Raw genomic sequence first — 27,230 nt, 5'->3', positions numbered from 1 at the left:
GGAAGACCAGGTTTGGTATGTGAATGAACAGGAGAGAGGAGAGAAACATAAGAGTTTGGCTGTCGCTCCCCCTCTTCGTGGAGGAACGACACTAAACCCTGCCTAGGCTTCATATCCGAGTCACGGCACCATTATGTCGCTCCCCCTCTTCGTGGAGGAATGACACTAAGCCCTGCCTAGGCTTCATATCCGAGTCACGGCACCATTATGTCGCTCCCCGTCTTCGTGGGGGAACGACACAGGACCCTGCGCTGTTCTGTCTGCTCGGCCCTCCCCGGGTTTGCTGCTGGTTCTTCCCGGGTTGGCTACTGTCCCTTCCACCTCCGTGGAAGGGCAGTTCCCCCTGGCCACATTCCCCACTTCCGCAGGGGAGCGGCACACCGCCGGCCGGCTCTTCTCGGGGGCTGCACGGGTTCCCTTAGATGTTCCCCATAGATGTTCCCGGTGCATGCCGTCTCTCTCCTCCTTTATAGTCCTCCTCCGCCAATCCCAACTCGGCTGCCCACACGCCGAGTACGCTGCTCTCCTCCAATCAGGAGCAAGTCCTACAGTTTATTAGTTGAACTGGAGGCAGCTGTGCGGAAGCTGTTTACTTCTCTCCCAGCGCCATATTGTGGGAGAGCAGATGCATAGAATAAGTCTTAATTCGAGTAACCTAGTCTAGTCCGGATTGCTCCCCACATTGGCTATGGCTAGGAGAGCTGCATGGCTCTCTATAAAAACCACAAATGTGTGGGGAGGACATCTTAACAATGAGGACACTATAAATTTGAGGTCAGTGGGCTTCATGCAGCAAGAAAGGTTCCTAATTTATACAAGCACATACTCCAAAAATCCACAAACGCAACCCAGTACTGTTTCCTTCATTCTTGGACCACTTCTGTGAATTATGCAAAAACCATGCCAGGTCCTTTTGTTTACAGAATCAGAAACAGGACGGTCTCTCAGGTAGAAGGTTCAGAGGAAACCAGGTGTTGACTGGTTTGTCCCTCCACCCCTGTCTTCTTGGGAAGCATGCCTGAGCACCTGGGGTCAGGGAGGAAGGCGGACACAGCCACTCACTAAGACTGCCCTGTGCCACACGCTGTGTGATGAAACCATTTACAGGCACAAGTGGGCTCAGTCCTTACAAAATCAGCGGAGGAGGGCCTTGTGTTGCCCAATTCACACACCAGGAAACCTGCGTAGGGGAAGAGGTGAAGGCTCAGGACCACGCGGCCAGAAATGGTGAACTGGGATCTCGAATGCAGGCCCCCTGACCCACTGTGGGAGGCAATGGAGTAGGCAGGTGGGTAGGCATCATGGACGCAAGGAACAGTGGAAACCTCGAGTGAGGATGCACAGGCAAGGGGTCAGGTGGCTACAACACTTGACGTGGCAGCGATCTGTAACTTGAAACAGCCTATGAGAGTGTTTCCGACCATTGTGTGCACTTTGAGTCCATCAGCAGGGACAGATCGACACTTGCTTCTCCAAGCAGGTAGTCAGCCCCTGGTTAGTCTATCTTCTGTGACATCCATGCTCAGAGACAGGTTAGGTGTCTCATCTGAGAAATGTTTGAAGCTTTTTATAATTTTTAAAGTTTTTTTAACCAGATTCAATATAGTTCCTAGATACAATTCTAGGAATATGATATTCCCATCCTCCCTCCCTCCTTTCCCCTTCTTTCTTTATTTAGTCAAACCAATGGTTAAGAACATTATACTACTATAGTATTAGTGATCTTTGATTACTTTGAATTTTATTGTATATGGGTGCAATGGTCATTTTTCTGTTCAATTATTGTTTGTAGCCATTTCTATATTCTCACTAAACAGGGTCTTTTTGCTTTTACTGGTGAAACTTGTTATTTGCTGAAGCACTAAGACTTTTTACTGTAATATAAATTTAAAATATATGATCCTCCAAAAAAATCAATTTAAAAATTCTTCATTACAATTAAGAACTGACTAAATTGCATGTTTTAGGCCAGACAGCATCTTTTATACAATATCACTATTTATCACTATTCACAAGAAGACAGAAGGAAATATTCTACTAAGTGCCCCAAGTCACTACTAATATCTGTCTCAATATATTTTTAATGAGGCAGGGTTTAAATAAATTATAAATGCAATCAGCATGATTACAAAACCCTTTTTGTATATTTCCCTTTTTTGTATATTTTGCCTTTTCTTGTTTATTTCCCATTTTGTATATTTCCCATAATAGTTTCTCCATTACTTCTTGATCTTCATGGAAAAGCCCCTGTCCCATTAAGCTCTTGTCAACCAGTGTCTACCATGAACACTCCACATCTCTTGCCATCACCTTCTGACTTTGGACATTCCCTATTACCAATAACTGCTGCAACTGCTCATGGTCTCCTGCTCCACCCAGTTCCTGGTATCATGCAGGGAGTTCCACAGGTTTGGGAAGGCCTAGCCAATATCCTGGACTCCTAAGTCCTCCCATAGTCAGACCCAGTGGGGCTGTGTCCTCTCCACTCTACCCTAGGCAGCTTCTCCCACCAGGGTCACTGTCCTCCTTTGTCATCACTGCAATCCCTGATTTACATATCCCACATGACTCACAAACACCTTCAACTCACAATGATCAAGAGTGAGAGATTGGCATTGATGTAGGCTTTAATAGTGTAGGCTGATGGCAGACCCACAGGCTCCTTGGTCTGTTGGAATTTGGGGAGCTGGATGAGGCTGGTGGTGAGGTTCGCCAGGCTCTGAGACCCAGGCATCACTGCTTGTCCCTTAGCTGGTACATCTCTTCAACTTCAGAGTAGGTGCCTTTCTCCAGAAGGCTCCTGAGCTGCTGGTGATCTTGCACTGCTCTCTCCACATGTTTTCCGGTGATGCGCACTCTGCCAGTGTTGTAGGCTTCCTTGCTTGCCAGCTCCAGGATATTGGATGTCAGGTACTCGAGAACACCAGCCAGGAAAACAGGTGCAGCTGAGCTCAGGCGTTGGGCATAATGCCCCTCTCGCAGGAGGCAGTCCACATGGCTAACTGGGAACTGCAGCTCAGCTCTCATGGAGCGGGAGACAGCTCGCCTCCTACGTCTATGGGGGCATGGGTTGTGCTTTCTCCCAGGCATGATGATTGCTGGGTTTTGCCCTAATTGGGTCTGCTTGATTTTCCTGCTGTTTTGGGCCCTACAAGATAACAGTGCTTAGTGCCGCCCACTGGGCTCCAGCCTCCCTCATTGGTCAGGGAGCTGCCTTTGTAACAATCTATGCCTTGTGATGTCATGTGTTGTCACTGGGGGGGGGGGAAGGTGTCTACCTGAGTGGGGCCCATGGCACAAAGCTGGTTACCATAGTGACAAGACTCTCTTTTTGAGAAAACCCTAACTTTCTAATTGATTTTCACAATTTAGCAAAAACTTGTTTTTCAATGGAAATACTGCTGTGTCTTTAGGATATCACTCCAGGTTCTCTCCTTGTGCTCCTGAGCTATCTCTCAAGTTCTTTTACATCCTTTTGTAAATTAGTGTTCACTGAGAGGCTGAATGCCTTCTATTGTAGAAGTCCATCGATCTCCCTCTTATTTTGTAAAAAAGCCAATTTTGCCTCCATTGGTAGAGATGCTTATATAACCTTAAATATTTCTGTATCTGTTCTTTGGATTCATTTTTGGACTACTTATCTGTCAGTTCCCTCATGAGTTAAATAGATTTCAACACATACCCATTTTATATTTGCTATGAATGTCATGACTTTACTGTTTGAAATATCTGTTGACAGTTGTGAAGTCCACACTGGTATGCCCAGTGTATCTCACTTGCAAACTCATGCTTCGTTAAATGTAATGCTTGTTTCAAGCCCAAGAGGAACTTTTCTTGCCTCTTGTAGGTAAATCCAAAGCACAATATAACTTTACTGTTGCTCACTTTGTTAATTTTAATAGCAATATTTAATTTTCAATTTCCTCTCTAATAATTCTGAATTTTTTGTTGATTTAATCTCATTATTGACAAAATGGGTTGGAATCTGTTCTTAAAATATGACCATTTAGAGATCTCTTTAAATGATTTACAGGAACCTAGTCTCTGTTGTATGAGAGACAACAGAAAACCTGTTTTGTCAGTCTTTTTATGTGTCTGTCTACCTTTAAATAAAATCAATTAAGAATGTCATATCTTTAAGGAAAACAGTTTTAAATTTTTTATTTTACTTATTTTTATTTATTTGAAAGGCACAACAGAGAGAGTGAAACAGAGATCTCCTATCTACTGGTTCACTCCCCAAATGCCTGCAACAAGCTGGGGCAGGGCCAGGCCAAAGGCAGGAGCTATGGACTAAAATCCAGCCTCTCACAAAGGTGGCAGGGACTCAACTACTTGAGTCAACATACACTGTTGGTGGATACTAACAGGAAGCTGGAATGAGAAGTGGGGCCAGGGTTTCAATGTAGGCTTCCCAAGTTGCATCTTAATTGTTGCATCAAGTACTTATCCCAAGAACAGCATGTCTGATATCTGGACCAGGAAAAAATTCAGGATATAGTTGACACCAAGTATTTTATCAACAGCTACTATACCTGTCACAAGTTCTTTTCTAGATGAGGCAGGATATAAATAAATAATGAATGGAATATGCATGACCACAATCCCTTTTTTGTATATTTACTTGTGTTTTCTCGATCACTCCTTAATCTTCATGTAAAAGCCCCAGTTCCGAAAAACCTCATGCCAACCAGTGTGCCACCCTGTCCACCCCACACTATACCCATTGCCATCTTCTTCTGAACTTAGACCTTCCCTGTTACAAATAAAGCATTCTGCACTTCCTCATGGTCTCCAGCTCCATTCTACCATGCTGCGATTTCCACAGGCCTCGGAGATCCCAGGCAAAGGTCTGCCTTCCCAGACCTCCCACTGGGGCTGTCTCTCTCCTCTCTACCACATACAGCGCCTCCCATCAGGCCCACTGTTCCCACCATCATTATTGGAGATATTTTCTCTTAAATCCGTGATTCAAAAAAACCCACAATGACCACCCATTTTTATTCATCTCACTCTTTAAGGGATCACTCCCCTGGATGTCTTACAGACCCCCTTCAACTTAAAATTATGGAAAGTAAGAGAAGTCAGAAACAGTGAAATGGATTCAAATTCTTTACTAGCCTTTGTTGGTGACAAAAGCGGGGCATCCTCTGCAACGCGACCTATTATCCATGGCTGAATCTATGAGGATTTTACACACATTTAAATATTTTGGATTAATACTGCCATGTCTAGTCTTTGAACTTCTGTTGAAGTGGTTAAAATACATTTTTCTTTTAACACTAGTTCATTTCCTATCTGTGAAGGTTGGAATGCTTTTATGCTGCTTGAAAAATATGTGGTAAACATTTTAGAAATAATAAGATGCTCAATGGATTTGCCTGACAGATCCAGGTAAACATTAATGCCAGGTTATTGAACCTTGAACTCAGTTTAAGCCCAGGTGTGTTCTTAGCTTTTCCATGTAAAGCTGAAGCACCCAGAGATATTTCTTTGTATCTATTTTAATTTTCTTTTCCAAAAATTTTGTGTTTCTGCTTTGGTTTTAGTTCATTCACAGCCAATTACACCCCCATTTCAAAAGGAACTAAATAGAAGAGAAAAGGAGTTTAATCACTGTGATTTCTCAGCTCCAACATCTGAAAATTCTTGGATGCTGGCATAACCTTGGAGCGCATTCTCCAGGTGTGAGATTTAAGGCCTGTGTAGTTTGAATATATTAGGTATGGGAGTGAAAGCCCCCAAGAATTCTTGGGATGCAGGAGCTCAGGGCTTAAGAAAACTGACAGGTGGTTTTAGTTTTATGATGGGTTCTATCACCCTGAAGCTTAGTCTCCAGGCCTGAGGTATAGTGTTCCATAGACGTTGGTTCCCAATGGCAATGACGACAGCACCCAACCTCATTTGGGGCACTAGGAAAATGCCCAATACACAAAATTATGTCCTCTGATGTACTGGCAATTTAAAGACAGTGACAGTGTCCCATAGTGGCCAGTTACTCCAGGTACAGTGGTTACAAAATTCAAGGGACCCTGGGTATTGATAACATCCCAGATCAAAATCAATATAAAGAGGAGTCCCAACTGTCTCTCACCTTGGAGATTCCCACATTGGAACAGGAAATCCCACCTTGGGGTACAAAAATGATTCTAAGGCACCAGATTACATCTATTAAGTCATATACTAAAGTATAACTTGGCTCACACTGAGCTCCTTCTACCTTTTTTCTTCCTAGGTTACAGAGAGACTCAGCTAGGGTAACTCTACATCCATTCCCACTGACACCACTAAGATGCATGCTTAATAACTGGGAAGCTCCTACATTAAAGGTCTGATTGAGAAGAAGCTGGTTTTCTTCTGTAATACTGGTTGGTCAAAATATAAGCTGGGAAATGGAGAGGCATGGCCAGTGTATGGGACTTTTAACCCCAATGCTACCTCAGAACTTGATCTGTATTGTAGAGAGCAGTAAGAGTGGTCAGAAGTTCCATATGTGTAGGCCTTTAAGGCATTATACTAACATTTTACTCATGAGAAGACTAGTGGGTTGCATTATGCCCCATACATTCTCATAGATAAAGGAGTAACCAATAGATATAGTGGATACCTTAATTACTGATCCTCAGCTACCTCAAGCTCAGTAAATCACAATGCCACGATTATGTCCAAAGAATACCAGATACTATCCTGTACCTTCAGGACTTGACACTTTGGTACCTTCTGTCATACCACAACCTCCACCCTTTAACCCCCCCTGTCCCCTTTACCAGAGGACAACCCAACTGGAATTACACTTCATGGCATCCTTTATTGTCCATAATAGGCTCTGTCCTGTCCTTTGAGAGAAGTAAACAAAGCTAGGAATATTTTCAGAGGACCCTACAAGATTTGCTGAGAAGATTCAGGCTCAAACTTTAGCCTTTTACCTTACTTGGGCTGAGTTAAGAGATTTGCTATCATCATTTCTTGGTGCATCTTTAAAATAATTGCTCCTAAGTCCTAGTCATTTGTTATGATGTTAGTAAACACTGTAGCAGACCCAAATTTGGATGTTCTCCATGTTGAAATAAAAGATCAAGTAGATCATCAAGTCTGGGACCAGGGAATATCTGGACAGCATACATATGTTTTGCCTATCTGAGTCCTTTTGAAACACAAAACTGCACTTCCTCACTGCTATCAATATGCCATAAACCCAGAAGCTAGTTGGGGACTTCAACCTTTAATTGCTAAGTTTCTCAATATGCACACATAGTTCCATGTCAGTCCCCCTGTAATACTCCTAGTATTTTGTGTTTTGAAATGTGAGATATACAATGGTTCAGGACCTCAGAGTATTAATGAGGCAGTCATTCCTATTCATCCTAATATGGCAAACATTATCCTATATTGACACAGATACCAGAGGGCACTTAATGGTATGCAGTCCTAAACCTAAAGAATGTTTCTTATGCATTCTGTGAAACCCAGAATCCCAATTTTTATTTGCCTTTGAATGCACTGGTTCCTCTTCAAATACAACTCAGCTATATACATGGACAACCCTCCCTCAAGGTTTTAGAGAAAGCTCTCTGTGGTAATGCTCTTAAAAGGAGTTCAGAGAGCCCTGATTAAAGGATGAATCATTCCTGCAGTATGTAGATGGTATTCTCATTTTCCGCCTATCCAAGGAAGACTTAAATGACAATACCATACAAATATTAAACATTTTAGGAAAATGGGGTACAGAGTTTCCCCAACCAAAGATCAGATTTCTAAACAAGAAGTAAACTACATAAGATACATTCTGATCCCAGGAACATGTGCTTTTTCACAGAACAGAAAGCTATATTATATATAGGGCCACCAAGAAGAAACAGGTAAGGATATTCCTGGGAATGGCAGGATTTTGTAGTATATGAATTCATGGTTAAACCTTTCTATGAGGATGAGGCTTTAAAGTATCCTGATACAGACATACTTTACTGCACAGGAGAACAGGAGGAATTCTTTCAAAGCATTCAAGAGCTGGTACAGAAGCTCCAGTACTAGCAGTCCTTAACTTTGACCAGAAATTCACTGTATCAGGGAAACAAGGAGTGGCTCTGGGTGTATTGCATCAGAAGTTATGTCTACTTCCATGACCAGAGGCCTATTTTCCTAAACAGCTAGACTCAGTGGCTGCAGGATGGCCTGCATGCTTAAAGGTCGTTGCGACAATAGCAATTTTGGTGAAGGATGCCAACAAGCAGACTTTGGGTCAGCCACCTGAAGTACAAATTCCACACCACATGCAAGGAATCTTAGAGTTTAAAGGACATCGATGGATAACAGGAGATCACCTCACAATAGATCAAGCTTTTTTGCTAGGCTCACCTGAGTTATCCCTCAATTCAGCTACTCTATTGCCATTTGAAAGTACTGAAGAACTCACTCACTCCCGTGTAGAGACCATAGAGCAGGTCTATTCTAGCAGGTCTGAACTATGAGATGAACCCCTGGAAAATCCAGTTGTTGTATGGTTCACTGATAGCAGAAGATTTATGAAGGAAGGGGTTAAGAAGGCAGGATACACTACAGTGGATCTTACACAGGTGAGAGAATCTCAAGCATTGCCATCTATCGCTTCAGCTCAAAAGTTGAACTTATTGTTTTGACAAAAACCTTACGATTAGGAAAAGGTCAAAGAAACCTACTAATAGCAAAGAACATTCCTATTCCTTCTGGAAAATAGCTATAGCTCCTCTTGAGGTGGTACTAGAGCCTTTAGAATTGGCTGTCATTCGCTGTAGAGGACACCAAAGGAAAGCTATTCATGTTATCAGAGGAAATGCATTAGCAGATAAGGGAACACAAAGAGCTGCATACGGAAGTTCTACAAGTGGCTTTAGTATCTCAGCCTATAAAGTTAAAAATCCCCAATGAACTGAGCCAGAACAGAATGAGCTCAACAACAATGTTATACTAAAGATGCCAATGGGTAACAGATTTTAGATCAAAAGATCATGCTCCCAATGGCTTCTCAATGGAAAATTATTCACGAAATGTATGACTCTGCCCATCCAGGACAAAGAACCTTGATGCAAATGGCTTCCCTAGTATTCTGAGGAAAAGGACTGCAGACTTGTTATAAGGAAAGGAAAGCAACTCATTCTGGCCCCCCTGTTTGCAAAATAACCCTGGTGGATACATGAAGCCACCCCCTCTGTTGCTCACTACTGTACAAAGGAGAGGAGCACACCCATGTGAAGACTGGCATATAGATTTACTGACATACCTTCAGTAAATAATTACAAAAGTAGATAACTGGTCATTATTGGTACTTTCACAGGATGGATAGAAGCTTTCCCAACTGAAACAGGACAGGTGTAAGAAGTATACAAAGCCCTGTCAAAGGAAATAATTTTTCTTTGGCCTTCCAAGGTCACTCCAGAGTGACAATGGACTTTCGTTTGTGTCAAAAATAATTCCTGAGATATCTGCTGCCCTAGGGCTCTCTTATCATCTCCATGCCTCATGGGGACCTCAGTCATCAGCTAAAGCCAAAAGGCTAATCATAGTCTTAAGAAAATGCTGGCCAACATTTGCCAGGAGACCACAGAAACATGTCTTAAGTCTACTGCCTATTGTCCTTCTCGGGATGAGAACAGCATGTAAGGTTGCTTTAAAGATTAGTCTGTTTTAAACACTATATGGAAGACTCTTCCTTCTTTCTAACATCCTCTTTGATTCAGAAACTCATGATCAGATAAAGTATATTATTAATCTGGGTCTGGTACAAAAGGTTCAGTTACAGGGCATTACAATCTGGGTACATTTGTCAAGAGCTAAACATCTACTTCTTAATTCTTCAAAGGTGCATGCAGAGGATGTCTACCTACTCTTGTGAACCAACTGAAGACCTCATATATCACTTAAAAAGGTAAAAATCAGTAATTCTTTTGTCATATCAAGTCTGCTGCACTTTGTGGCAGACAAGTTTGACCTACTGATTCTCTTAGGAAGTTATCATTTGCAGGAAAACTCCTAATGAGTTCTTCTATTGTCATAGTAGAAGACCCTGACATACTGCATGAAATCATGTTTAAAAACCTATTCTCTGAGGCAACCTATCCTACACTTCAGGCCAGCTCTTACAGCAAGTAGTAAAGTCTGTATATGTTCTATCTGTGGTAGTCACAGACTACTGGCTAGCCCCAGAATAGTACTAGTAGAAGGAAGATGAACACGTGCAGTTATTAATGGAATTTGTCACATCTATTGTAATAGCAGTGTATGTTCACTGAAAATGATATAGTACATCTTAATGCCCAGGCTATATGATTTTATAATCTGTGTAGAGATAATCTATCAGTTCCTACTATTGGGAAACAATAGAATACACCTTTCCCTTTTTAACAGGGATTCCACCATTTACCTTTGTCAAATTAGGCTCATCCTGATTGATGAGCATGTTTGTTTCAGAATTCAACAGCTTCTGCAAGCAGTGATGACTTTGCAGGGGCCACAGTCATGGAAAGTCACTGATGAAAATCTCTGGTTTGTGAGATGGATCCATTAAATGACATAGAATTTTCTGAATCGGGGATAGGCAGAGATAACATTCCTGATCAGCAGAAAGTATATACAGAAAATGGCACTTCATTGCTCAGGATCCCTTAAGATTAAGAGATTGAAATCTCTGAAGAGGGTCCTGACGTGAGCTACATAGGCAAACAGCTAGTTAGGTCTGGAGATCCTTATAAGCAAGCAACTAGTTAGGCCTTGGGATCCATATAGGCAAACAGCTGGTTAGGTCTGGCAATCCTTATAGGAAGCAGCTACTTAGGTCTAGGAATCCATATGGGCAAGCAGCTAGTTAGGTTTAGAGATCCTTACAAGCAAACAACTAGTTGAGTCTTGAGAGCCATATAGGCAAGCAGTTAGTTAGGCCTGGAGAGCCTTATAAGGAAGCAACTAGTTAGGCATTGGGATCCAAATAAGCAAGCAGCTGGTTAGGTCTGGCAATCCTTATAGGAAGCAGCTAGTTAGGACTTAGGGTACACATAAGTAAGCACCTAGTTAGGTCTAAAATTTCTTATAAGCAACTAGTGAGGTTTGGAGATCCTTATAAGCAAATAACTAGTTGAGTCTTGGGACCCACATAGGAAAGCAGCTAGTTAGGTCTGGAGATCCTTATAAGCAACTAATTAAGCCTTGGGATCCATACAGGCAAGCAACTAGTTAGGCCTTAGGATCCATATAGGGAAGCAGCTGGTTAGGCCTGACAATCCATATAGGAAGCAGCTAGTTAGGCCTTGGTATCCATATAGGCAAACAGTTAGTTAGGTCTTGGGATCCATATAGGCAAGCAGCTAGTTAGGTCTAACAATCCATATAGGAAGCAGCTAACTATGCCAAGAAATCGATATAAGCAAGCAACTAGTTAGGTCTATGGATCCATATAGGCAAGCAGCTAGTCAGGTCTGAGGATCCAGATAGATAAGCAGTTAGATCTGGACTTGCTGCCACCCTCCTCCCATGCCTTCCAGGTCAATCAAAATGTCCACTTTCCCATAATGCACCTGTTACTTCCAAGGCCTGCATTTGGAGGATATAAAAGGAGTGGAAGGCTGGAGATTGGCCTCTGTCATTAAAGGTTCTTTTTTATCTTTATGGCGCTTGACTTGCTTCACTCTTCTACCTTCCGATACTTTTACAGACCCTCTCTATTATAAGTACCGTTTTCTGTTTCCCTTTCTTCCCTAGATCACAGGCAATTCTTTGGCCCATTGCATAGTGTGGAGTGGCCCAAACTTGCACATGAATGTACGTTTATTCCCTCACTACCCAAATAACCGTTCTTGTTTGCACACCATACCAGTCTCTGCTTAATATTTCTATTTTTGAAAGACGAGAGCTTGATTTAAAATTCATATCTTCATTGCCCACATCACTTTGACATTCATATTTATATCAATAATATTTATTATAATTTACCTATTCTTTAAGGCAAACTAGGCTCTGTGCTCAATCTACTGTGCTCAGTCATTATCTAATCTCAAGTTCAGTACCACATTTTTAGGCATTTCTTAGTAACAGCAACTTACTTTCAGGTAGTAAAAGCTATGTTAGATTCACTTGGCTGCTATAACAAACTTATACATATTTGGTAGCTTAAGACAATACATATTTAGTATCTTACAGATCTGGAGATCAGAAGTCCAATCAGTTTTACTCACGTTAAAGTGGAGACAGTACTATGAACTCTTTGAAGGTTCTAGAGAATCTGTTTCCTTGCCTTTAACAGCTCCTTCAGCTACACTCCTTGTATTGTGGCCTCTTCCTTCATATTCACAGCCAGAAGCATAGAATCTTACCTAAGTGGTCACATTTCCTTCTTCTATGTCAAATCTACCTTGTTCCTCTTACATGAACATGGACATGTGAAAGCACTTAGGATTCTCTGATAATACAAAATAATCTTTGGGCATAAGATTCTTAATATCTGTGAATCCTCTTCTGCCATATAAAATAATACTCAAAGTGTAAGGAGTTAGGATCCAACTATCTTTGGGGGCCATTTTTCAGCCCATCCAAGGAGAAATTCCAGGAAACTGTGGCCCAGAAGTAAAGAACTGAGACAGAGAAGGGAAGGAAGCAAGCAAAGTGTTCATTATGAATTAGCTTAACATCACAAAAGACCATTAGGAACACTTTTAGAAAACACACTTTCCAGGGGCAGACAATGTCATATTCATGGGTAGTCTAATAAAAAGTCTGGTCACCTAATCAAAGGTCTCCCACAAAGAAATACAGGTTATGAAGTTGGACAGAAAATATGAACTTAAGTTGCATGAGTTCTGTGAGTATGGCAGGACACTGACAGGATAGACAGCATGATTTCTACACACAAATATTCATATATCCTTCTTCTAAATACTTTCCCTTTATTCTTACATTTCACCCACTATTCCATCCCTTATTTAATATGGATGTACTTGGCATCAGGCAATGAGTTATATGATAGATATTTAATGTTGAACAAAAATAGACATTATTAGATGCTTATAGAGCATCAAGTCTAGTAGGAAAAGCAGATATTAAACAAACAAATATGCAATTCCAAATTGTTGCACGCATCATCTAAGCACAGTTTATTAACCTTAGTTCTACTGACATTTTAGCCTGGATAATCTTTGTTAAAGAATAGGAGGGCTGTCCCTGGCAGAATAAGAAAGCAAGATCCTTGGCACCTATTGACAAGAGAATAGTAACATCCTCTAATTGTGATGCCAAAAGCATCTCCAGACATTGCCAAATATCTTCTAGGGAGCAAAATTGTCCTCTTAATGAGTACCACTAATTTACATAAAAATCTGCTACTTGAAGATACAGTGAGGAGACTTAATTTACATGGGGTAATCAAGAAATATTCTCCAAGGAATTGACATTGGGACTGAGAAGTGGTATGACTATAGGTAATGAGTCAGAGAAATGGTAAGATAAATAACATTCCAGAACGATGGCATGAGCAAATCCCTAAAATGGTAAAGTACTGGAGGTGCTTCAAATGAAAGGTGGTAAGTATGGCTGAGCCTGAGTGAATAAAAACAGCAAAGTTTAATATGATAAACCTGTATCAATTCACAAGCAATGAAGAATCTGGATTTAGCAAATTTATTAGCAATTGAATTCATCTCTCAAATTGAACGAACATAAATTATAAATGCTTCATTAAGTAATGATAACATAGAAAGTGGTTTAAAAGGGCAAAATTGCATGTTGAATGGTGGCAATAATGTATAGTCAATTGTTTGTAGAAGCGTTCACAATTATCACATTCTCTGCAGCCACTCTGCATATCCACATTTGTTAAAACATGACTTTGCAGCTCCTCCAATGAAAACATTTCCTATTTTCTCACCTTATAAATTTGGACTGGCCTTACCACTTATTTGCGAAAATGAAACGGGGAAGTGATGGTGGGGCAGTAATGGCCCAGTCCCCAAGGAATTGTTCTTTTACTCCCACTTGATACATATAATTCTGTTATGTCAATAGCATGAGCTAGCTTTCTAGAGGATAAAAATGTACAAGGCAGGGTTCTCCAGGGAGACAAAACAAGTAACATGTATGTTTGTGTTTGTAGGGGGAGAACATTTTGTCTAGCAGTTAAAACATCAGTTAGAAGGTCTAATTTATCACATCAGAATACCGGGTTTGAACTCCAGCTCCATCTCCTGACTCCAGCTTCCTGCTAATGCAGACCTTGGGAGGCAACAGTGAGGGCCCAAGTGGTTGAGTTCCATCTACCCATATGCGAGATCTGGATTGAGTTCCCATCTACTGGCTTTGGCCTCAGCCCAGCCCCAGCCATTTTAGGCAGTGAACCTATGGATGAGTGCAATTCATTCTCATTCATATTCATTCTCTCTCTCTCTCATAAAGGAATAAAAAAATTTAAAATATACCAATCCGTCTTGCCTCTCGTGTCTGTGTTCTTTCTAGAAAATCATGATCTGGAGCTTCCGCTTACTTGCTGCAGCTTCTAAAATGTACTCATATCAGAAATGACCAGGAGTAATCCAAGGTGACTGAAAAGTGGGAAGCACGTGAACTTCAACCACAGGAGGATATGAAAAAAAAGAAGAGGAAGGACCATATTTCTCTAGGACTGACGAATTTTCAGTGGAGAAGTGAGAACAGAACAAAGACCTCATGGGACAGCGAGAAAAGAAGACACATACTGCTGAGGCTGCCTGTATGTCATAGCCAGATGCCAGCTGGAAGTCACCATCTTCCCAAGTCAAGGCAGGAAATAGTTGCTGTGTATCCATCCATTCTATCAACAGCTTTAACCAGCCTAGAATTCCACAGTCATAGCAACTTGAGGAGCATGGAACAGTCTCCTATATCCTACAACTGTGTGAATTTTGGGTATAACCCCTGGGTCTAAGCTCCCACACTCTATGTGATCCAGGGAGGATACCCTCAGCTTCCTGGGGCTAGCAAAATCAGCAGCCCATTAAAAATCTGGATCTGACCAGACAAAGTTTCCTCTGTACCTCCCTAGCTCATGGTGCTGAGAGCTCCAGGTACAAACCCCAGTGACAGCTTTACATGCCTTTTTAGAACTCAGGGCAGTTTCATCTGTGCCTTACATAATTAAGACTGTTGATTTTGGTAGTATAATCTTGGAAGTAATTTGCATTCAGTCATGGTATCTGGAGTGCCCTGCCTGTGTTGCTTTGCTTCAGACTGGCGGCAACCTTTATCCCTAACACCTGGATCCCACCAGTTCTGGGTAATGACTGCACTATACCCTGCAATACCAGGGGTGTAACAATCAGTACTAATTTCATCAAACCCACTGAAATCTATGCAGTGAGATGTAGGGAAGAAATTGCCTGGATGCCATTTCTTAGGACCCATACCTGCTAGTGAAAAATCTCCTGTATACCTTATAATGACCCTATAGGAAGGGACTAGGGTTAGGCTAACATCCTACAGTCCTGGGACTAAGGCTAGTGGTATTAGAAGACAGACCACCAGTGGCACCTTCCTAGCAGGACCAGAGGAAGGGCCCATCTACTTTACACAGTCCTAGAGCCCCAAGTTCTGGCACCATAAACCCCAGAATAACTCAGGCTTGTTAGGCAATGGGACAGCCCTCTTCGTGTCTTTCAGCACTAACAAGGCCCTGGCTATCACAATCCCTAGTGTAACTGACATAGAACTCTCTGAGGACTGAAGATACACACAATAGAAAGCCCACATTGAACTCAAAGTCACACTTCTCCCTCTATAAACTCAGCAGACTACACAATTTTGAAACTTATAGGCATAACTGATATTTACTAAAGCAAAAGAAATCAGGAGAGGCCAGCGCTGTGGTGCACTAGGTTAATCCTCTGCCTGCGGCGCTGGCATCCCATATGGGCGCCGGTTCTAGTCCCGGTTGCTCCTCTTCCAGTCCAGCTCTCTGCTGTGGCCTGGGAAAGCAGTGGAGGATGGCCCAAGTCGCATGGGAGACCACGAAGAAGCTCCTGGCTCCTGGCTTCGGATCGGCGCAGCTCTGACCATTGTGGATACTTGGGGAGTGAACCAATGGAAGGAAGACCTTTCTCTCTCTCTCTCTCTCTCTCTCTCTCTCTCTCTCTCTCTCTCTTTCTCTCTTTCTCTCTTTCTCTCTTTCTCTATCTGTAATTCTGCCTGTCAAATAAATAAATAAAATCTTAAAAAAAAAGAAATCAGGAACAGGCTACTCACCTAGGCTCACATAGAACCAACAAGCCAAATGATACCTTCATTCCATCGATAAAAAGGGATTATTATACCAAATGTGTAGACATCAACAAAGGGACACAGGAAACATGAAGAAGCAATATAGCATGAAAGTTCCAAAAGAACACAATAGTTTCTCAGAATTAGATCCTTCTTTGAAGTAAGTCTATAAAATGCCAGAAATAGAATTAAAAATAAATATTCTAAGGAAATTCAATATGATATAAGAGAATACACATAGACAGCTTAAAGAAAAGAAGAAATCAATGAGAGACTTGAAAGGAAAATTCATTAAGGAGATGTAAATAATTAAGAAGAACCAATTAAAATTTTAGAGATGAAATCTTCAAATAAATAAAAAGTATAAGAGTTTTAACTGTATACTATATCAGGCGGAAGAATGAATTTCTGACCTAGAATACAAGACTTTTGGCATAATCCAATGAAACAAAAATAGAAAAGAGTAAAAAAGAATGAAGAAAATCTATAGGAAATATGGTATTACCATGAAACCACCAAATATTCATATTATATGTATTCCTAAAGGATAGGAGAAGGAAAAGGCATTGAGAGCCTTCTAAATGAAATAATAGTTGAAAATTTTTCAGGTCTTGAAAGAAACATAGACATCCAGATACAGGAAGCACAAAGGACTCCAAGCAAACTCAAATGAAAAAAGATTTTTTCCAAGGCATAGTGTAGTCAAAATTTCAAAAGCTAAGGACAAGGAGAGAATTAAAATTGATCTATCTTATGACCCTGGCATCCCACTCCTGAGAATTTACCCAAATCAACCCAGATGCCCAGAAACTAATGACAGGATGTAGAAAATGTAGTATATATACACATAATAGAATAATAGCCATAAAAATAATGAAATCCTGTCCTTCACAACAAAATGGATGCAAGTGAAGAAAATTCTTAGTGAAATAAGCCATTATTGAAAAGACAAACATCAAATATTGTATGTTCCCCCAATTTGTATTAACTAATATATAGAATATAGAGTACAAAAATAATGTAATATGTATGAATGTAATTGACATCTTGAGACTTTATTGTTTATAGCCCTTGTCAGCAGATGAAGGAACCACTGAGCTAAAGCCAGCCCATATAGCCCTTGTCTACACTCCTGAGGAACAGTGGTTTTTCTACTTACTACATGCTGAATTATTTTCAATGGAGGATGAAGCTTGTGATTATAAATTAAACTGAAAAATCTTCCATGTTCATGGATTGGAAGAATCAATATCATCAAAATGTCCATACAACCAAAAGGAATTCACAGTTTCAATGTGATCCTAATCAAAATACCAAGCACATTCTTTGAAGATCTGTAGAAAATTATGCTGAAATTCACATGGAAACACAAGAGACCCCAAATAGCTAAAACAGTCTTATACAACAAAAACAAAAAACAAAAAAACAAAAACAAAGCCAGAGGCATCACAATACCTGATTTCAAGACATACTATAGGGCAGTTATAATCAAAACAGCCTGGTATTGGCAGAAAAACAGATGGATAGACCAACAGAACAGAATAGAAACTCCAGAATCAATCCATGCATCTACAGCCAACTTATCTTTGGTAAAGGAGCTAAAATCAACCCTTGGAGCAAGGGCAGTCTCTTTAACAAATGCTGCTGGGAAAATTGTATCTCCACATGCAGAAGTATGAAACTAGACCCTACCTTACACCTTACCAAACAATCCACTCAACATGGATCAAGGTCCAAAATCTATGACCTGATACCACCAAATCATTAGAGAACATGGAGGATATTCTACAAGACATTGGTATAGGCAAAGACTTCTTGGAAAAGACCCCAGAAGCACAGGCAATCAAAGCGAAAATTGACAAATGGAATTGCATCAAGCTGAGAAGCTTCTGCACTGCAAAAGAAACACTCAGCAAAGTGAAGAGGCAACTGACAGAATGGGAGAAAATCTTTGCAAACTGCACAACTGATAAAAGGTTAATATCTAGAATATATAAACCACTCAAGAAATTCAACAACAAAACAAATGATCCAGTGAAGAAATGAGCAAAAGACTGAAACAGGCATTTTTCAAGAGAGAAAATTCAAATGGTCTATAGACACTTGTGAAAATGCTCAGTATCACTAGCTATCAGGGAAATGTTAATCAAAAACATAACAAAGTTTCACCTCACTCAAGTTAGAATGGCTCACATACAGAAATCATCAAATGACAAATGCTGGCAAGGAGTGGGGAAAAAGGTACCTGATCTGCTGCTGGTGGGAATGTAAACTGTAGAAGACAGTATGGAGATACCTCAGAAATCTGAATATAAACCTACTATATGATCCAGCCATCCACTACTGAGAATTTATCTAAACCAAAAGAAATCAATATATGAAAGAATCATCTGTACCCCCATGTTCATTGCAGCACAAATCACAATACCAAAGATATGGAACCAACCCAGATGTCCATAAACTGTTGACTGGACAAAGAAATTACGGTACATATACACTATGGATTACTACTCAGCTGTAAAAAAAAAAAATGAAATCCTGTCTTTCGCAACAAGATGGTCGCAACTGGAATCCTTTATACTTAGTGAAATAAGCCAATCCCAGAAAGAAATCATATGTTTCCCCTGATCTGATGTAACTAACAGAATAGCTGAAATATAATGTATTGGACTGAAACAGACATCTTGAGATTTGATGATTGTTTACAGCCCTTATCTCTTCCATTGAAGAACAGTGTTTTGTTTAGTTTTGTTCTGTTTTGTTTTCTTTTTCTACATACTATTTGTTGAGCTCCATTATTTAAAGTAGGGTTAACTATGTGATGTTTAAGTATACTGAGAATAGATCATGGTAAAGTTTAAGAGTGGGAATCTGGGGGGGGGGGTTGTAGTGGGGGAAGGCGGGGGAAATCCCATTATGTTCCTAAATCTGTATATATGAAATATTTGAAACTTGTATAACTTAAGTGAAATTTAAAAAAAGAAAGTATGTCATTGCAAAAGTTAAAAGAAAAATAAGAAAGCAAGGTGGGAGCAAGGGAGGGAGTGAGGGAGGAAATTATCCTTATATTTATTTTCTTTTTTTTGATAGGCAGAGTGGACAGTGAGAGAGAGACAGAGAGAAAGGTCTTCCTTTGCCGTTGGTTCTCCCTCCAATGGCCGCCGCGGCTGGCACATTGCGGCTGGCACACCACACTGATCCAATGGCAGGAGCCAGGTACTTATCCTGGTCTCCCATGGGGTGCAGGGCCCAAGGACTTGGGCCATCCTCCACTGCACTCCCTGGCCACAGCAGAGAGCTGGCCTGGAAGAGGGGCAACTGGGACAGAATCCGGCTCCCCGACCAAAACTAGAACCTGGTGTGCTGGCACCGCAAGGTGGAGGATTAGCCTAGTGAGCCGCAGCGCCAGCCTCCTTATATTTATTTTCCAGAAAACTTTTATTTAAGGTATGCAGACTTAATGTGTTTCATAAATACAAATTTAGGAATACAGTACTTCTTCCCACCATACCTTCCTCTCACCCACATTCCTACCCTTCTTCCTCCTCCCTTTCCTATTTCCATTCTTATTTTTTACTAAGATCTATTTTCAATTAACTTTATAACACATAAGATTAACCCTATACTAAGTACAGAGTTCAACAAATATTTTGAAAAAAAAAAAAAAAACCTTTCCTCAACAGTCAACACAAGGGCTGTTCAAGGTCACTGTATCTCAAAGTATCAATTTCACTTCTACAGATTACCTTTTAGGTACTCTATTAGTTACCAAAGTACCATAGATCAGCAAGAACATATAGTATTTGTCTTCTGTGACTGGCTTATTTCACTAAGCATAATACTTTCCTTTTGAATACATGATATCTGTTCCCTTTATATAAATAAATAAATAAGAATGAAAGAAGGAAGGAAGGAAGGAAGGAAGGAAGGAAGGAAGGAAGGAAGGAAAGAAACTTCCAATCAATAATTTTATAACAAGCACAGGTATCCTTTAGAAGTGAAGGAGAAATAGGTATTCCACAGATAATCAAAAACTTTGAAAATTCACTACCACCAGACAAGTCTTACAAGAAATACTGAAGATAGTCCTACATTAGAAGTAACCATCATGAAAATACATAACACTACTAAATTCACAAATAACACAGGTATAATCTGTAATCAATCAACAAAATGACAAATATTAGTTCTTAGTTATCAGTACTAACCTACAATGCAAATGCATTAAATTACCCAGAAAAAAGATTTAGGTTGGCTGAATGGACAAAAAAAATCAAGACTTCATAATATGCTGTCTATAAAAAACCTCACTTCACTAATAAAGATACACATAGGCTTAATGTGAAGCTATAGAAAAAGATGCACCAGGCAAATGAAACTGAAAACAAACAGGAGAAGCTATCTTCATATCAGATAAAAGACTTTAAATAAAAAATGAAAAAAGGGACAAAGAAGGACATTTTATATTTTCAAAGGATTGATTCAGCAAGTAGATACAGCAATCATAAATACATATGCAAACAATGTATGACCACCCAGATATATACAGCAAAAACTATTAGATCTAAAGTGAGATACAGAATCCAATACAATAATAGCAGGTGACATCAACATTCCACTCTCATCAATGGATATAGAGAGAAAATCAACAAAGATAAATCAGAGTTGAAGCATACTTTAGAGAAAATAGACCTACAGATATTTATAAGACATTTCACCCAACAGCTACAGAATACATATTCTGGGGCTGGTGTTATGGCACAGCAGACAAAGCTACCACCTGCAGTGCCAGCATCACATATGGGCAATGGTTCAAGTCCTGTCTGCTCTACTTCTGATCCAGCACTCTGCTAATGGCATGGGAAAGCAGCAGAAGATGGCCCAACTGCTTGGACCCATGCACCTGGGAGGCCTGAAAGAAACTCCGAGCTCCTGACTTCTGGCACAGCCCTGGCCAATGCAGCCATATGTGAAGTGAACCAGCAGAAGGAAGACCTCTCCGTCTCCCTCTTTCCCTCCCTCTCCCTTCCTCTTCCCCCTCTACCTCCCCCTTACTTTTCCCTCTCCCTCCTTGTGTATGTGTTTGTATGTACCTTCTGATTTTCAAATAAATAAAATAAATCTTAAAAAAAAGAATACAAGTTCTTCTCATCAGGACACGGAACATTTTCTAGGATAGACCATATATTATATCACAAATCAAGTTTCAGTAAATTTAAAAAGATTGAAATCATAGCATGTCTCTTCTCACATTATAAATGAATAAAACTAGAAATCTACAAGAACACTAAAACATCCACAAACAAGCAGAAATTAAACGACATGCTATTGAATGGCAAATGGGTTAGTGAAGTAATTAAAAATGAAATGAACAACTTTCTTGCAATAAATGAAAATGAAAATTCAATGCTTCAAAACCTGTGGGATACAGCAAAACAGTAATAAGAGGGAAGTTTGTAGCATTAAGTGCTTATATTAAGAAAGAAATGTCAGGGCTGCCATTGTGGCACTGTAGGTAAAGCCACCTCCTGTGATGCCAGCATCCCATATGATCACTGGTTCTAGTTCTAGCTGCTGCACTTCTGATCCGGTTCCCTGCTGATGGCCTGGGAATAGCAGTGGAAGATGGCCCAAATATTTTGCCTCTGCCACCCATATGGGAGACCTGGATGAAGCTCGCAGCTCCCTTTGTCTTGGCCCAGTGCTGGCCATTGCAAACATCTGGGGAGTGAACCAGCAGATGGAAAATTCCCTCCCCTCTCTGTAACTTTGACTTTCAAATAAATAAATAAATCTTTTAAAAAAGAAAAATATTTCAAATCAATGATCTAATGATACATCTTGAAGACAGAACAAGAATAAACCTAACCCCAAAATCAGCAGGAGGCAAGCAATAAGGATCAGGGCAGAAATAAATAAAATTGAGTGTCTTGGCTTTCCATGCCTGAAATACTCTCATGGGCTTTTCAGCCAGATCCACATGCCTTTAGGGCTGATTCTGAGGGCAGAGTGCTGTTTAGGACATCTGCCATTCTATGAGTCTGCTGAGTATCTCACTTCCCATGTTGGATCACTCTCCCCTTTATTTATTCTATTGGTTAGTGTTAGCAGGTACTAGACTTGTTTATGTGCTCCCTTTGACTCTTAGTCCTTTCATTATGATCAATTGTGAACAGAAATTGATCACTTGGAATAGTGAGATGGCATTGGTACATGCCACCTTGATGGGATTGAACTGGAATCCCCTGGTACCTTTCTAACTCTACCATTTGGGGCAAGTCAGCTTGAGCATGTCCCAAATTATACATCTCTTCCCTCTCTTATTCCCACTCTTATGTTTAACAGGGATCACATTTCAGTTAATTTTCAACACTTAAGAATAACTGTGTATTAATTACAGAATTAAACCAGTCATATTAAGTAGAACAGACAAAAAATTACTAAGAGGGATAATGTATTAAGTTGTTCATTAACAGGCATGTGGATCTGCCTGAAAAGCCCATGAGAGTATTTCAGGCATGGAAAGCCAAGACACTCTGGCAAAAGATCTCTGTGAGTGAGATCCCAGTGGAAAGAACAGGTCTTCAAAGAAGGAGGTACCTTTCTCTGAAGGGAGGAGAGAACCTCCACTTTGACTATGACCTTGTCTAAACAAGATAAAAGTCGGAGAACTCAGAGGGCTTCCATAGCCTTGGAAACTCATGACTGGAGCAGAGGGAGATTACTGATGCCATAGACAGGAGTGTCAATTTGTAAAGTCAACAACAGGAGTCACTGTGCACTTACTCCTCATGTAGGATCTCTGTCCTTAATGTGCTGTGCATTGAGATTTAATGCTATAACGAGTACTCAAACAATATATCTCGCTTTGTGTTTCTATGGGGGTGCAAACTGTTGAAATCTTTACTTAATGCATACTAAACTGATCTTCTGTAAAAAAAAAAAAAAGAAATTATCAATTCCCAACTTGACTCTCACTGGGATTAAACATGACAATAGGTCTGATCTGATTTCATCATCATTTAAAGAAAATCATCTATTATTTTTCACTTTATGTTTCTGTGTGGGAGCAAACTGTTGAAATCCATACTTAATGTATACTAAGCTGATCTTCTGTATATTAAGATAATCGAAAATGAATCCTCATGTGAATGGAAGGGGAGAGGGAGTGGGAAAGGGGAGGGTTGTGGGTGGGAGGGACGGTATTGGGGGGAAGCCATTGTAATCCATAAGTCGTACTTTGGAAATTTATATTCATTAAATAAAAGTTAAAAAAAAATTGAAACAAAAAAAATTTAAAAGTTCAGCAAAACAAAAAGCTGTGTTTTAGAAAAGATAAACAAAACAGACAAAACTTTAGCCAGACTATCAAAGAAAAGACAAGACAAAATTAAAATAAATAAAATGAAAACTGAGTAAGGAGACATGACAACCAAAACCACTGAAATACAAAGGATCATAAGAAACTACTGTGTTGGGGTCAGAGCTGTGATGTGGTGGGTAAAGCCGCCATGTGCACTGCCAGGCATCCCATGTAAGCTCCAGTTCAAGTCCTGGCTGCTCCATTTCAGATCCAGCTCTCTGCTAATGGCCTGCGAGAGCAGCAGAAGAAGGCCCAAGTTCTTGGACCTCTACACACATGTGGGAGACCCAGAAGAAGCTCCTGGCTCCTGGCTTTGGATTGGCTCAGCTCCTGCTGTTGTGGCCATTTGGGGAGTTAACCAGTGGAAGGAAGACTCTCTCCCTCTCCCTCTCTGCCTTTGCCTCTCTGTAACTCTGCTTTTCAAATAAATAAATGAATCTTAAAAAAAGAAAAAAGAAACTACTGTTAAATGCTATGCTAACAAACTAAGAAATCTCAAAGAAATGGATAAATTCCTGGATATGTATATCTATATCTATCTATCTAAAAAGCTACCACGATTAAATCAATAAGATACAGAAAATCTAAACAGACTTATAAGTAATTAGACTAAAGCTGTAATGAAGTCTTCCATCAAGGAAAAGCCCAGAAAATAATGGCTTTACTATTGAATTCCACAAAGCATGTAAAGAGGAACTAACTTCAATATTCACAAACTATCCCAAAATATTGCATAGCATAGAACTCTGCTGAACTCTTTTTATGAGGCCAGCTGTACTCTGATATCAAAATAAAAAGACAAAACACAAAAACTACAGACCTATATATCCTTCATGAACACAGATGCAAAAATTCTCAACAAAATACTAGCAACCAAATGTAATGCCACATCAAAAAGATAATACATGAAAAACAAGCAGGATTTATTCCAGAGATGCAAGCATGATTCAATATTTGCAAATCAATAACTGTTATAAATTACATTAAAAATGAAGAGCAAAAAGTATATGGTCATCTCAATAGATTCAGAGAAAGCATTTCCCTTCAGATCTGCAACAAGAAAAGGATGTCTTCTTATTCAATATAGTACTGGAAATATTCACAAAAATAATTAAGAAGGACAAAGAAATAAAGGGCATCAAAATTGGGAAGCATAAAGTCAAAATACCCATGTTTTCAGATGGCATGATGTTGTAGATGGAAAAACCTAAACACTGTAACAAAAAGTGGTTAGAACTGATTAATCAATTCAGTGAAACTGGTTACAAAATGAACATATAAAAAGTAGCTTTCTATATGTTAATGATGAATTCACTAAAACAGAAGTCCAGAAACATATAGCATTCACAATAGCCAAAGAATCAAATATTTAGGAATAAATTTAACCAAAGTGAAAGATCTCTAAAATGAAAAATTATAAAACATTGATGAATAAATCAGCAAGGACACAAAAAATGAAAAGATATATTCCTTCCTCATGGATTAGAAGAATCAGTATCATTAAAATGTCTATATAACCTAATTCAACTGAAAGATTTAATGCAATCCCTACCAAAACACCAATGACACTCTTTACAGAATTGGGAGGAACAATTCTAAAATGCATTTGGAATCACAGAAGACCCCAAAGAGCCATAGTGATCCTGAAGAAAAAAATCAATCTGGAGGCCACACAATACCTAACTTCAAAGTAAACTACAAAGCAGCATAGTACTGGCATAAAAACCAACACATAGATCAGTACAACAGAATAGAGAGCCCAGAAATTAATCCTCAGACATACAGCCAACTGACTTTTGACAAAAGTGCCCAGACCATGTACCTAAAATGTATCAACATGTCAAGGAAGAAGAATTCTCAAAGATGGAGGGGGAAATAACTAACCAAGCAATCATACTTGCTGACCTCTAGGACATGAGCCAGCAGGGAAGCCAGTAAACACATTTCTCTGAATTGGTGATGAGAGACAGTTGATATAGGCTGGTTCACATTTTCAAAACAGAACTCTCAATAAGTAGCTTCAAAATTATCCAATTTTGTGTTTCCTAAAGGCAAAACATATACATATCTTATGTATTCCCTATGTGTGTGTGTGTATATATATATATGTATATTCCTTATGTGTATGTTTGTATATATTACCTATGTACATATTTCACTGGAAAATTTCACTTATAATTTGTGCTGATAATATATTAAGCTAAATAATATCAAGTTAAAACATTAAGTTATACAAAATGAAGAACTGCACAATCTCAATTTTAAAATTTGTACCTTTTTTTCTTTACCTCTACCTCTATTTTCAGCTCACCTACTCCCTATTTACAGTCAACAAATAAACGTTTTCAATGTCCCTGAAGACCCAGATAAAACAATCGTTCCTCTTTGAAGATTTTTTTTTACTTTCATAGGCAATTTTTTTAAAAAATATTTATTTGAGAGGCAGAGTGACAGAGAGAGACAGAGGTTTTCCACCCACTGGTTCACTCTCCAAATAGCTGAATGGTTAGAGCTGGGCCGATCCGAAGCCAGGATCCCAGAGCCTCCTCTGGGTCTCCCATGTGGGTGCAGGGGACCAAGCACTTGGGCCATCTTCTACTGCTTTCCCAGGCCATAGCAGAGAGCTGGATTGGAAGAGGAGCAGCTGGGACTAGAATCAGTGACCATATGGGATGCCAGCACAGCAAGTGGAAGCTTAGCCTACTTCACCACAGCGCTCGCCTCTAAGAAATTTTTCTTATATTTTGGTCTCCAATGGTATCCCAAGAAGATAATATATCAATATGATATTAGTTAGATCTCTACATAGAGGAACTTTGGGTCATTTATTTATGTTTTCCTCTTCTTACCTGCTATATTTTACCACTGTTTATATAGAACATGTATTACTTTTGTAATAAGAAAAGAAACTTAAATAAGACTTCCTTCGAAAATGAAAAGTAAATCATTTTCAATTCAATTTCACAAACAGGGTTTCATGATTAGCATTATTTATGGTGTATGATCACATTTAATCAAGCTGATCTAGAAAGTCCAGAACCATGTAGTTCATGTATCAAAGGATGAGGTGGCTCTAGGCCATTTCTTTTTCTTCTTCTTCTTTTTTTTTATTTTTTTTTATTTTTTTTTTATTTTTTTGACAGGCAGAGTGGACAGTGAGAGAGAGAGACAGAGAGAAAGGTCTTCCTTTGCCGCTGGTTCACCCTCCAATGGCCGCCGCGGCCGGCGCGCTGCGGCCGGCGCACCGCGCTGATCCGATGGCAGGAGCCAGGAGCCAGGTGCTTCTCCTGGTCTCCCATGGGGTGCAGGGCCCAAGCACTTGGGCCATCCTCCACTGCACTCCCTGGCCACAGCAGAGAGCTGGCCTGGAAGAGGGGCAACCGGGACAGAATCCGGTGCCCCGACCGGGACTAGAACCCGGTGTGCCGGCGCCGCTAGGCGGAGGATTAGCCTAGTGAGCCGTGGCGCCAGCCCATTTCTTTTCTTTTCTTTTACATTTGAGCTTAGCCAAAAGGTCAAGAAGTGATCTTTTTTTAAAAGTTTTTAAAATTTATTTGAAAGGTGGCAGGGAGAAAGATAAAATATTCCATCCATTGGTTCACTCCCCAAATGGCCACAACAG

General features: G+C 40.0%; 2 protein-coding genes across 14 annotated transcripts in view; both read right to left on the bottom strand.

Moving 5' to 3' along the window:
• Positions 1-27,230, bottom strand: part of SYTL5 (synaptotagmin like 5) — a 280,881-nt gene that overhangs the window by 181,264 nt on the left and 72,387 nt on the right. The window lies entirely within an intron of this gene.
• Positions 2,734-3,090, bottom strand: H2AL3 (H2A.L variant histone 3). The gene has a single exon (XM_008272495.5). It carries the CDS (start codon positions 3,088-3,090, stop codon positions 2,734-2,736), a length of 357 nt encoding a protein of 118 aa, XP_008270717.1.

Source organism: Oryctolagus cuniculus, chromosome X (genome assembly GCF_051225735.1).
Source record: "Oryctolagus cuniculus isolate XC-2025 breed Fujian yellow rabbit chromosome X, ASM5122573v1, whole genome shotgun sequence".
Classification (NCBI taxonomy): domain Eukaryota; kingdom Metazoa; phylum Chordata; class Mammalia; order Lagomorpha; family Leporidae; genus Oryctolagus; species Oryctolagus cuniculus.
The sequence above is the reverse complement of the archived record's forward strand: the minus strand, read 5'-3'. Positions and strand labels throughout refer to the sequence as shown.

Excerpts from the sequence above, each read along its gene's own strand:
- H2AL3 (XM_008272495.5), bottom strand. The coding sequence starts at position 3,090 with ATGCCTGGGAGAAAGCACAACCCATGCCCCCATAGACGTAGGAGGCGA.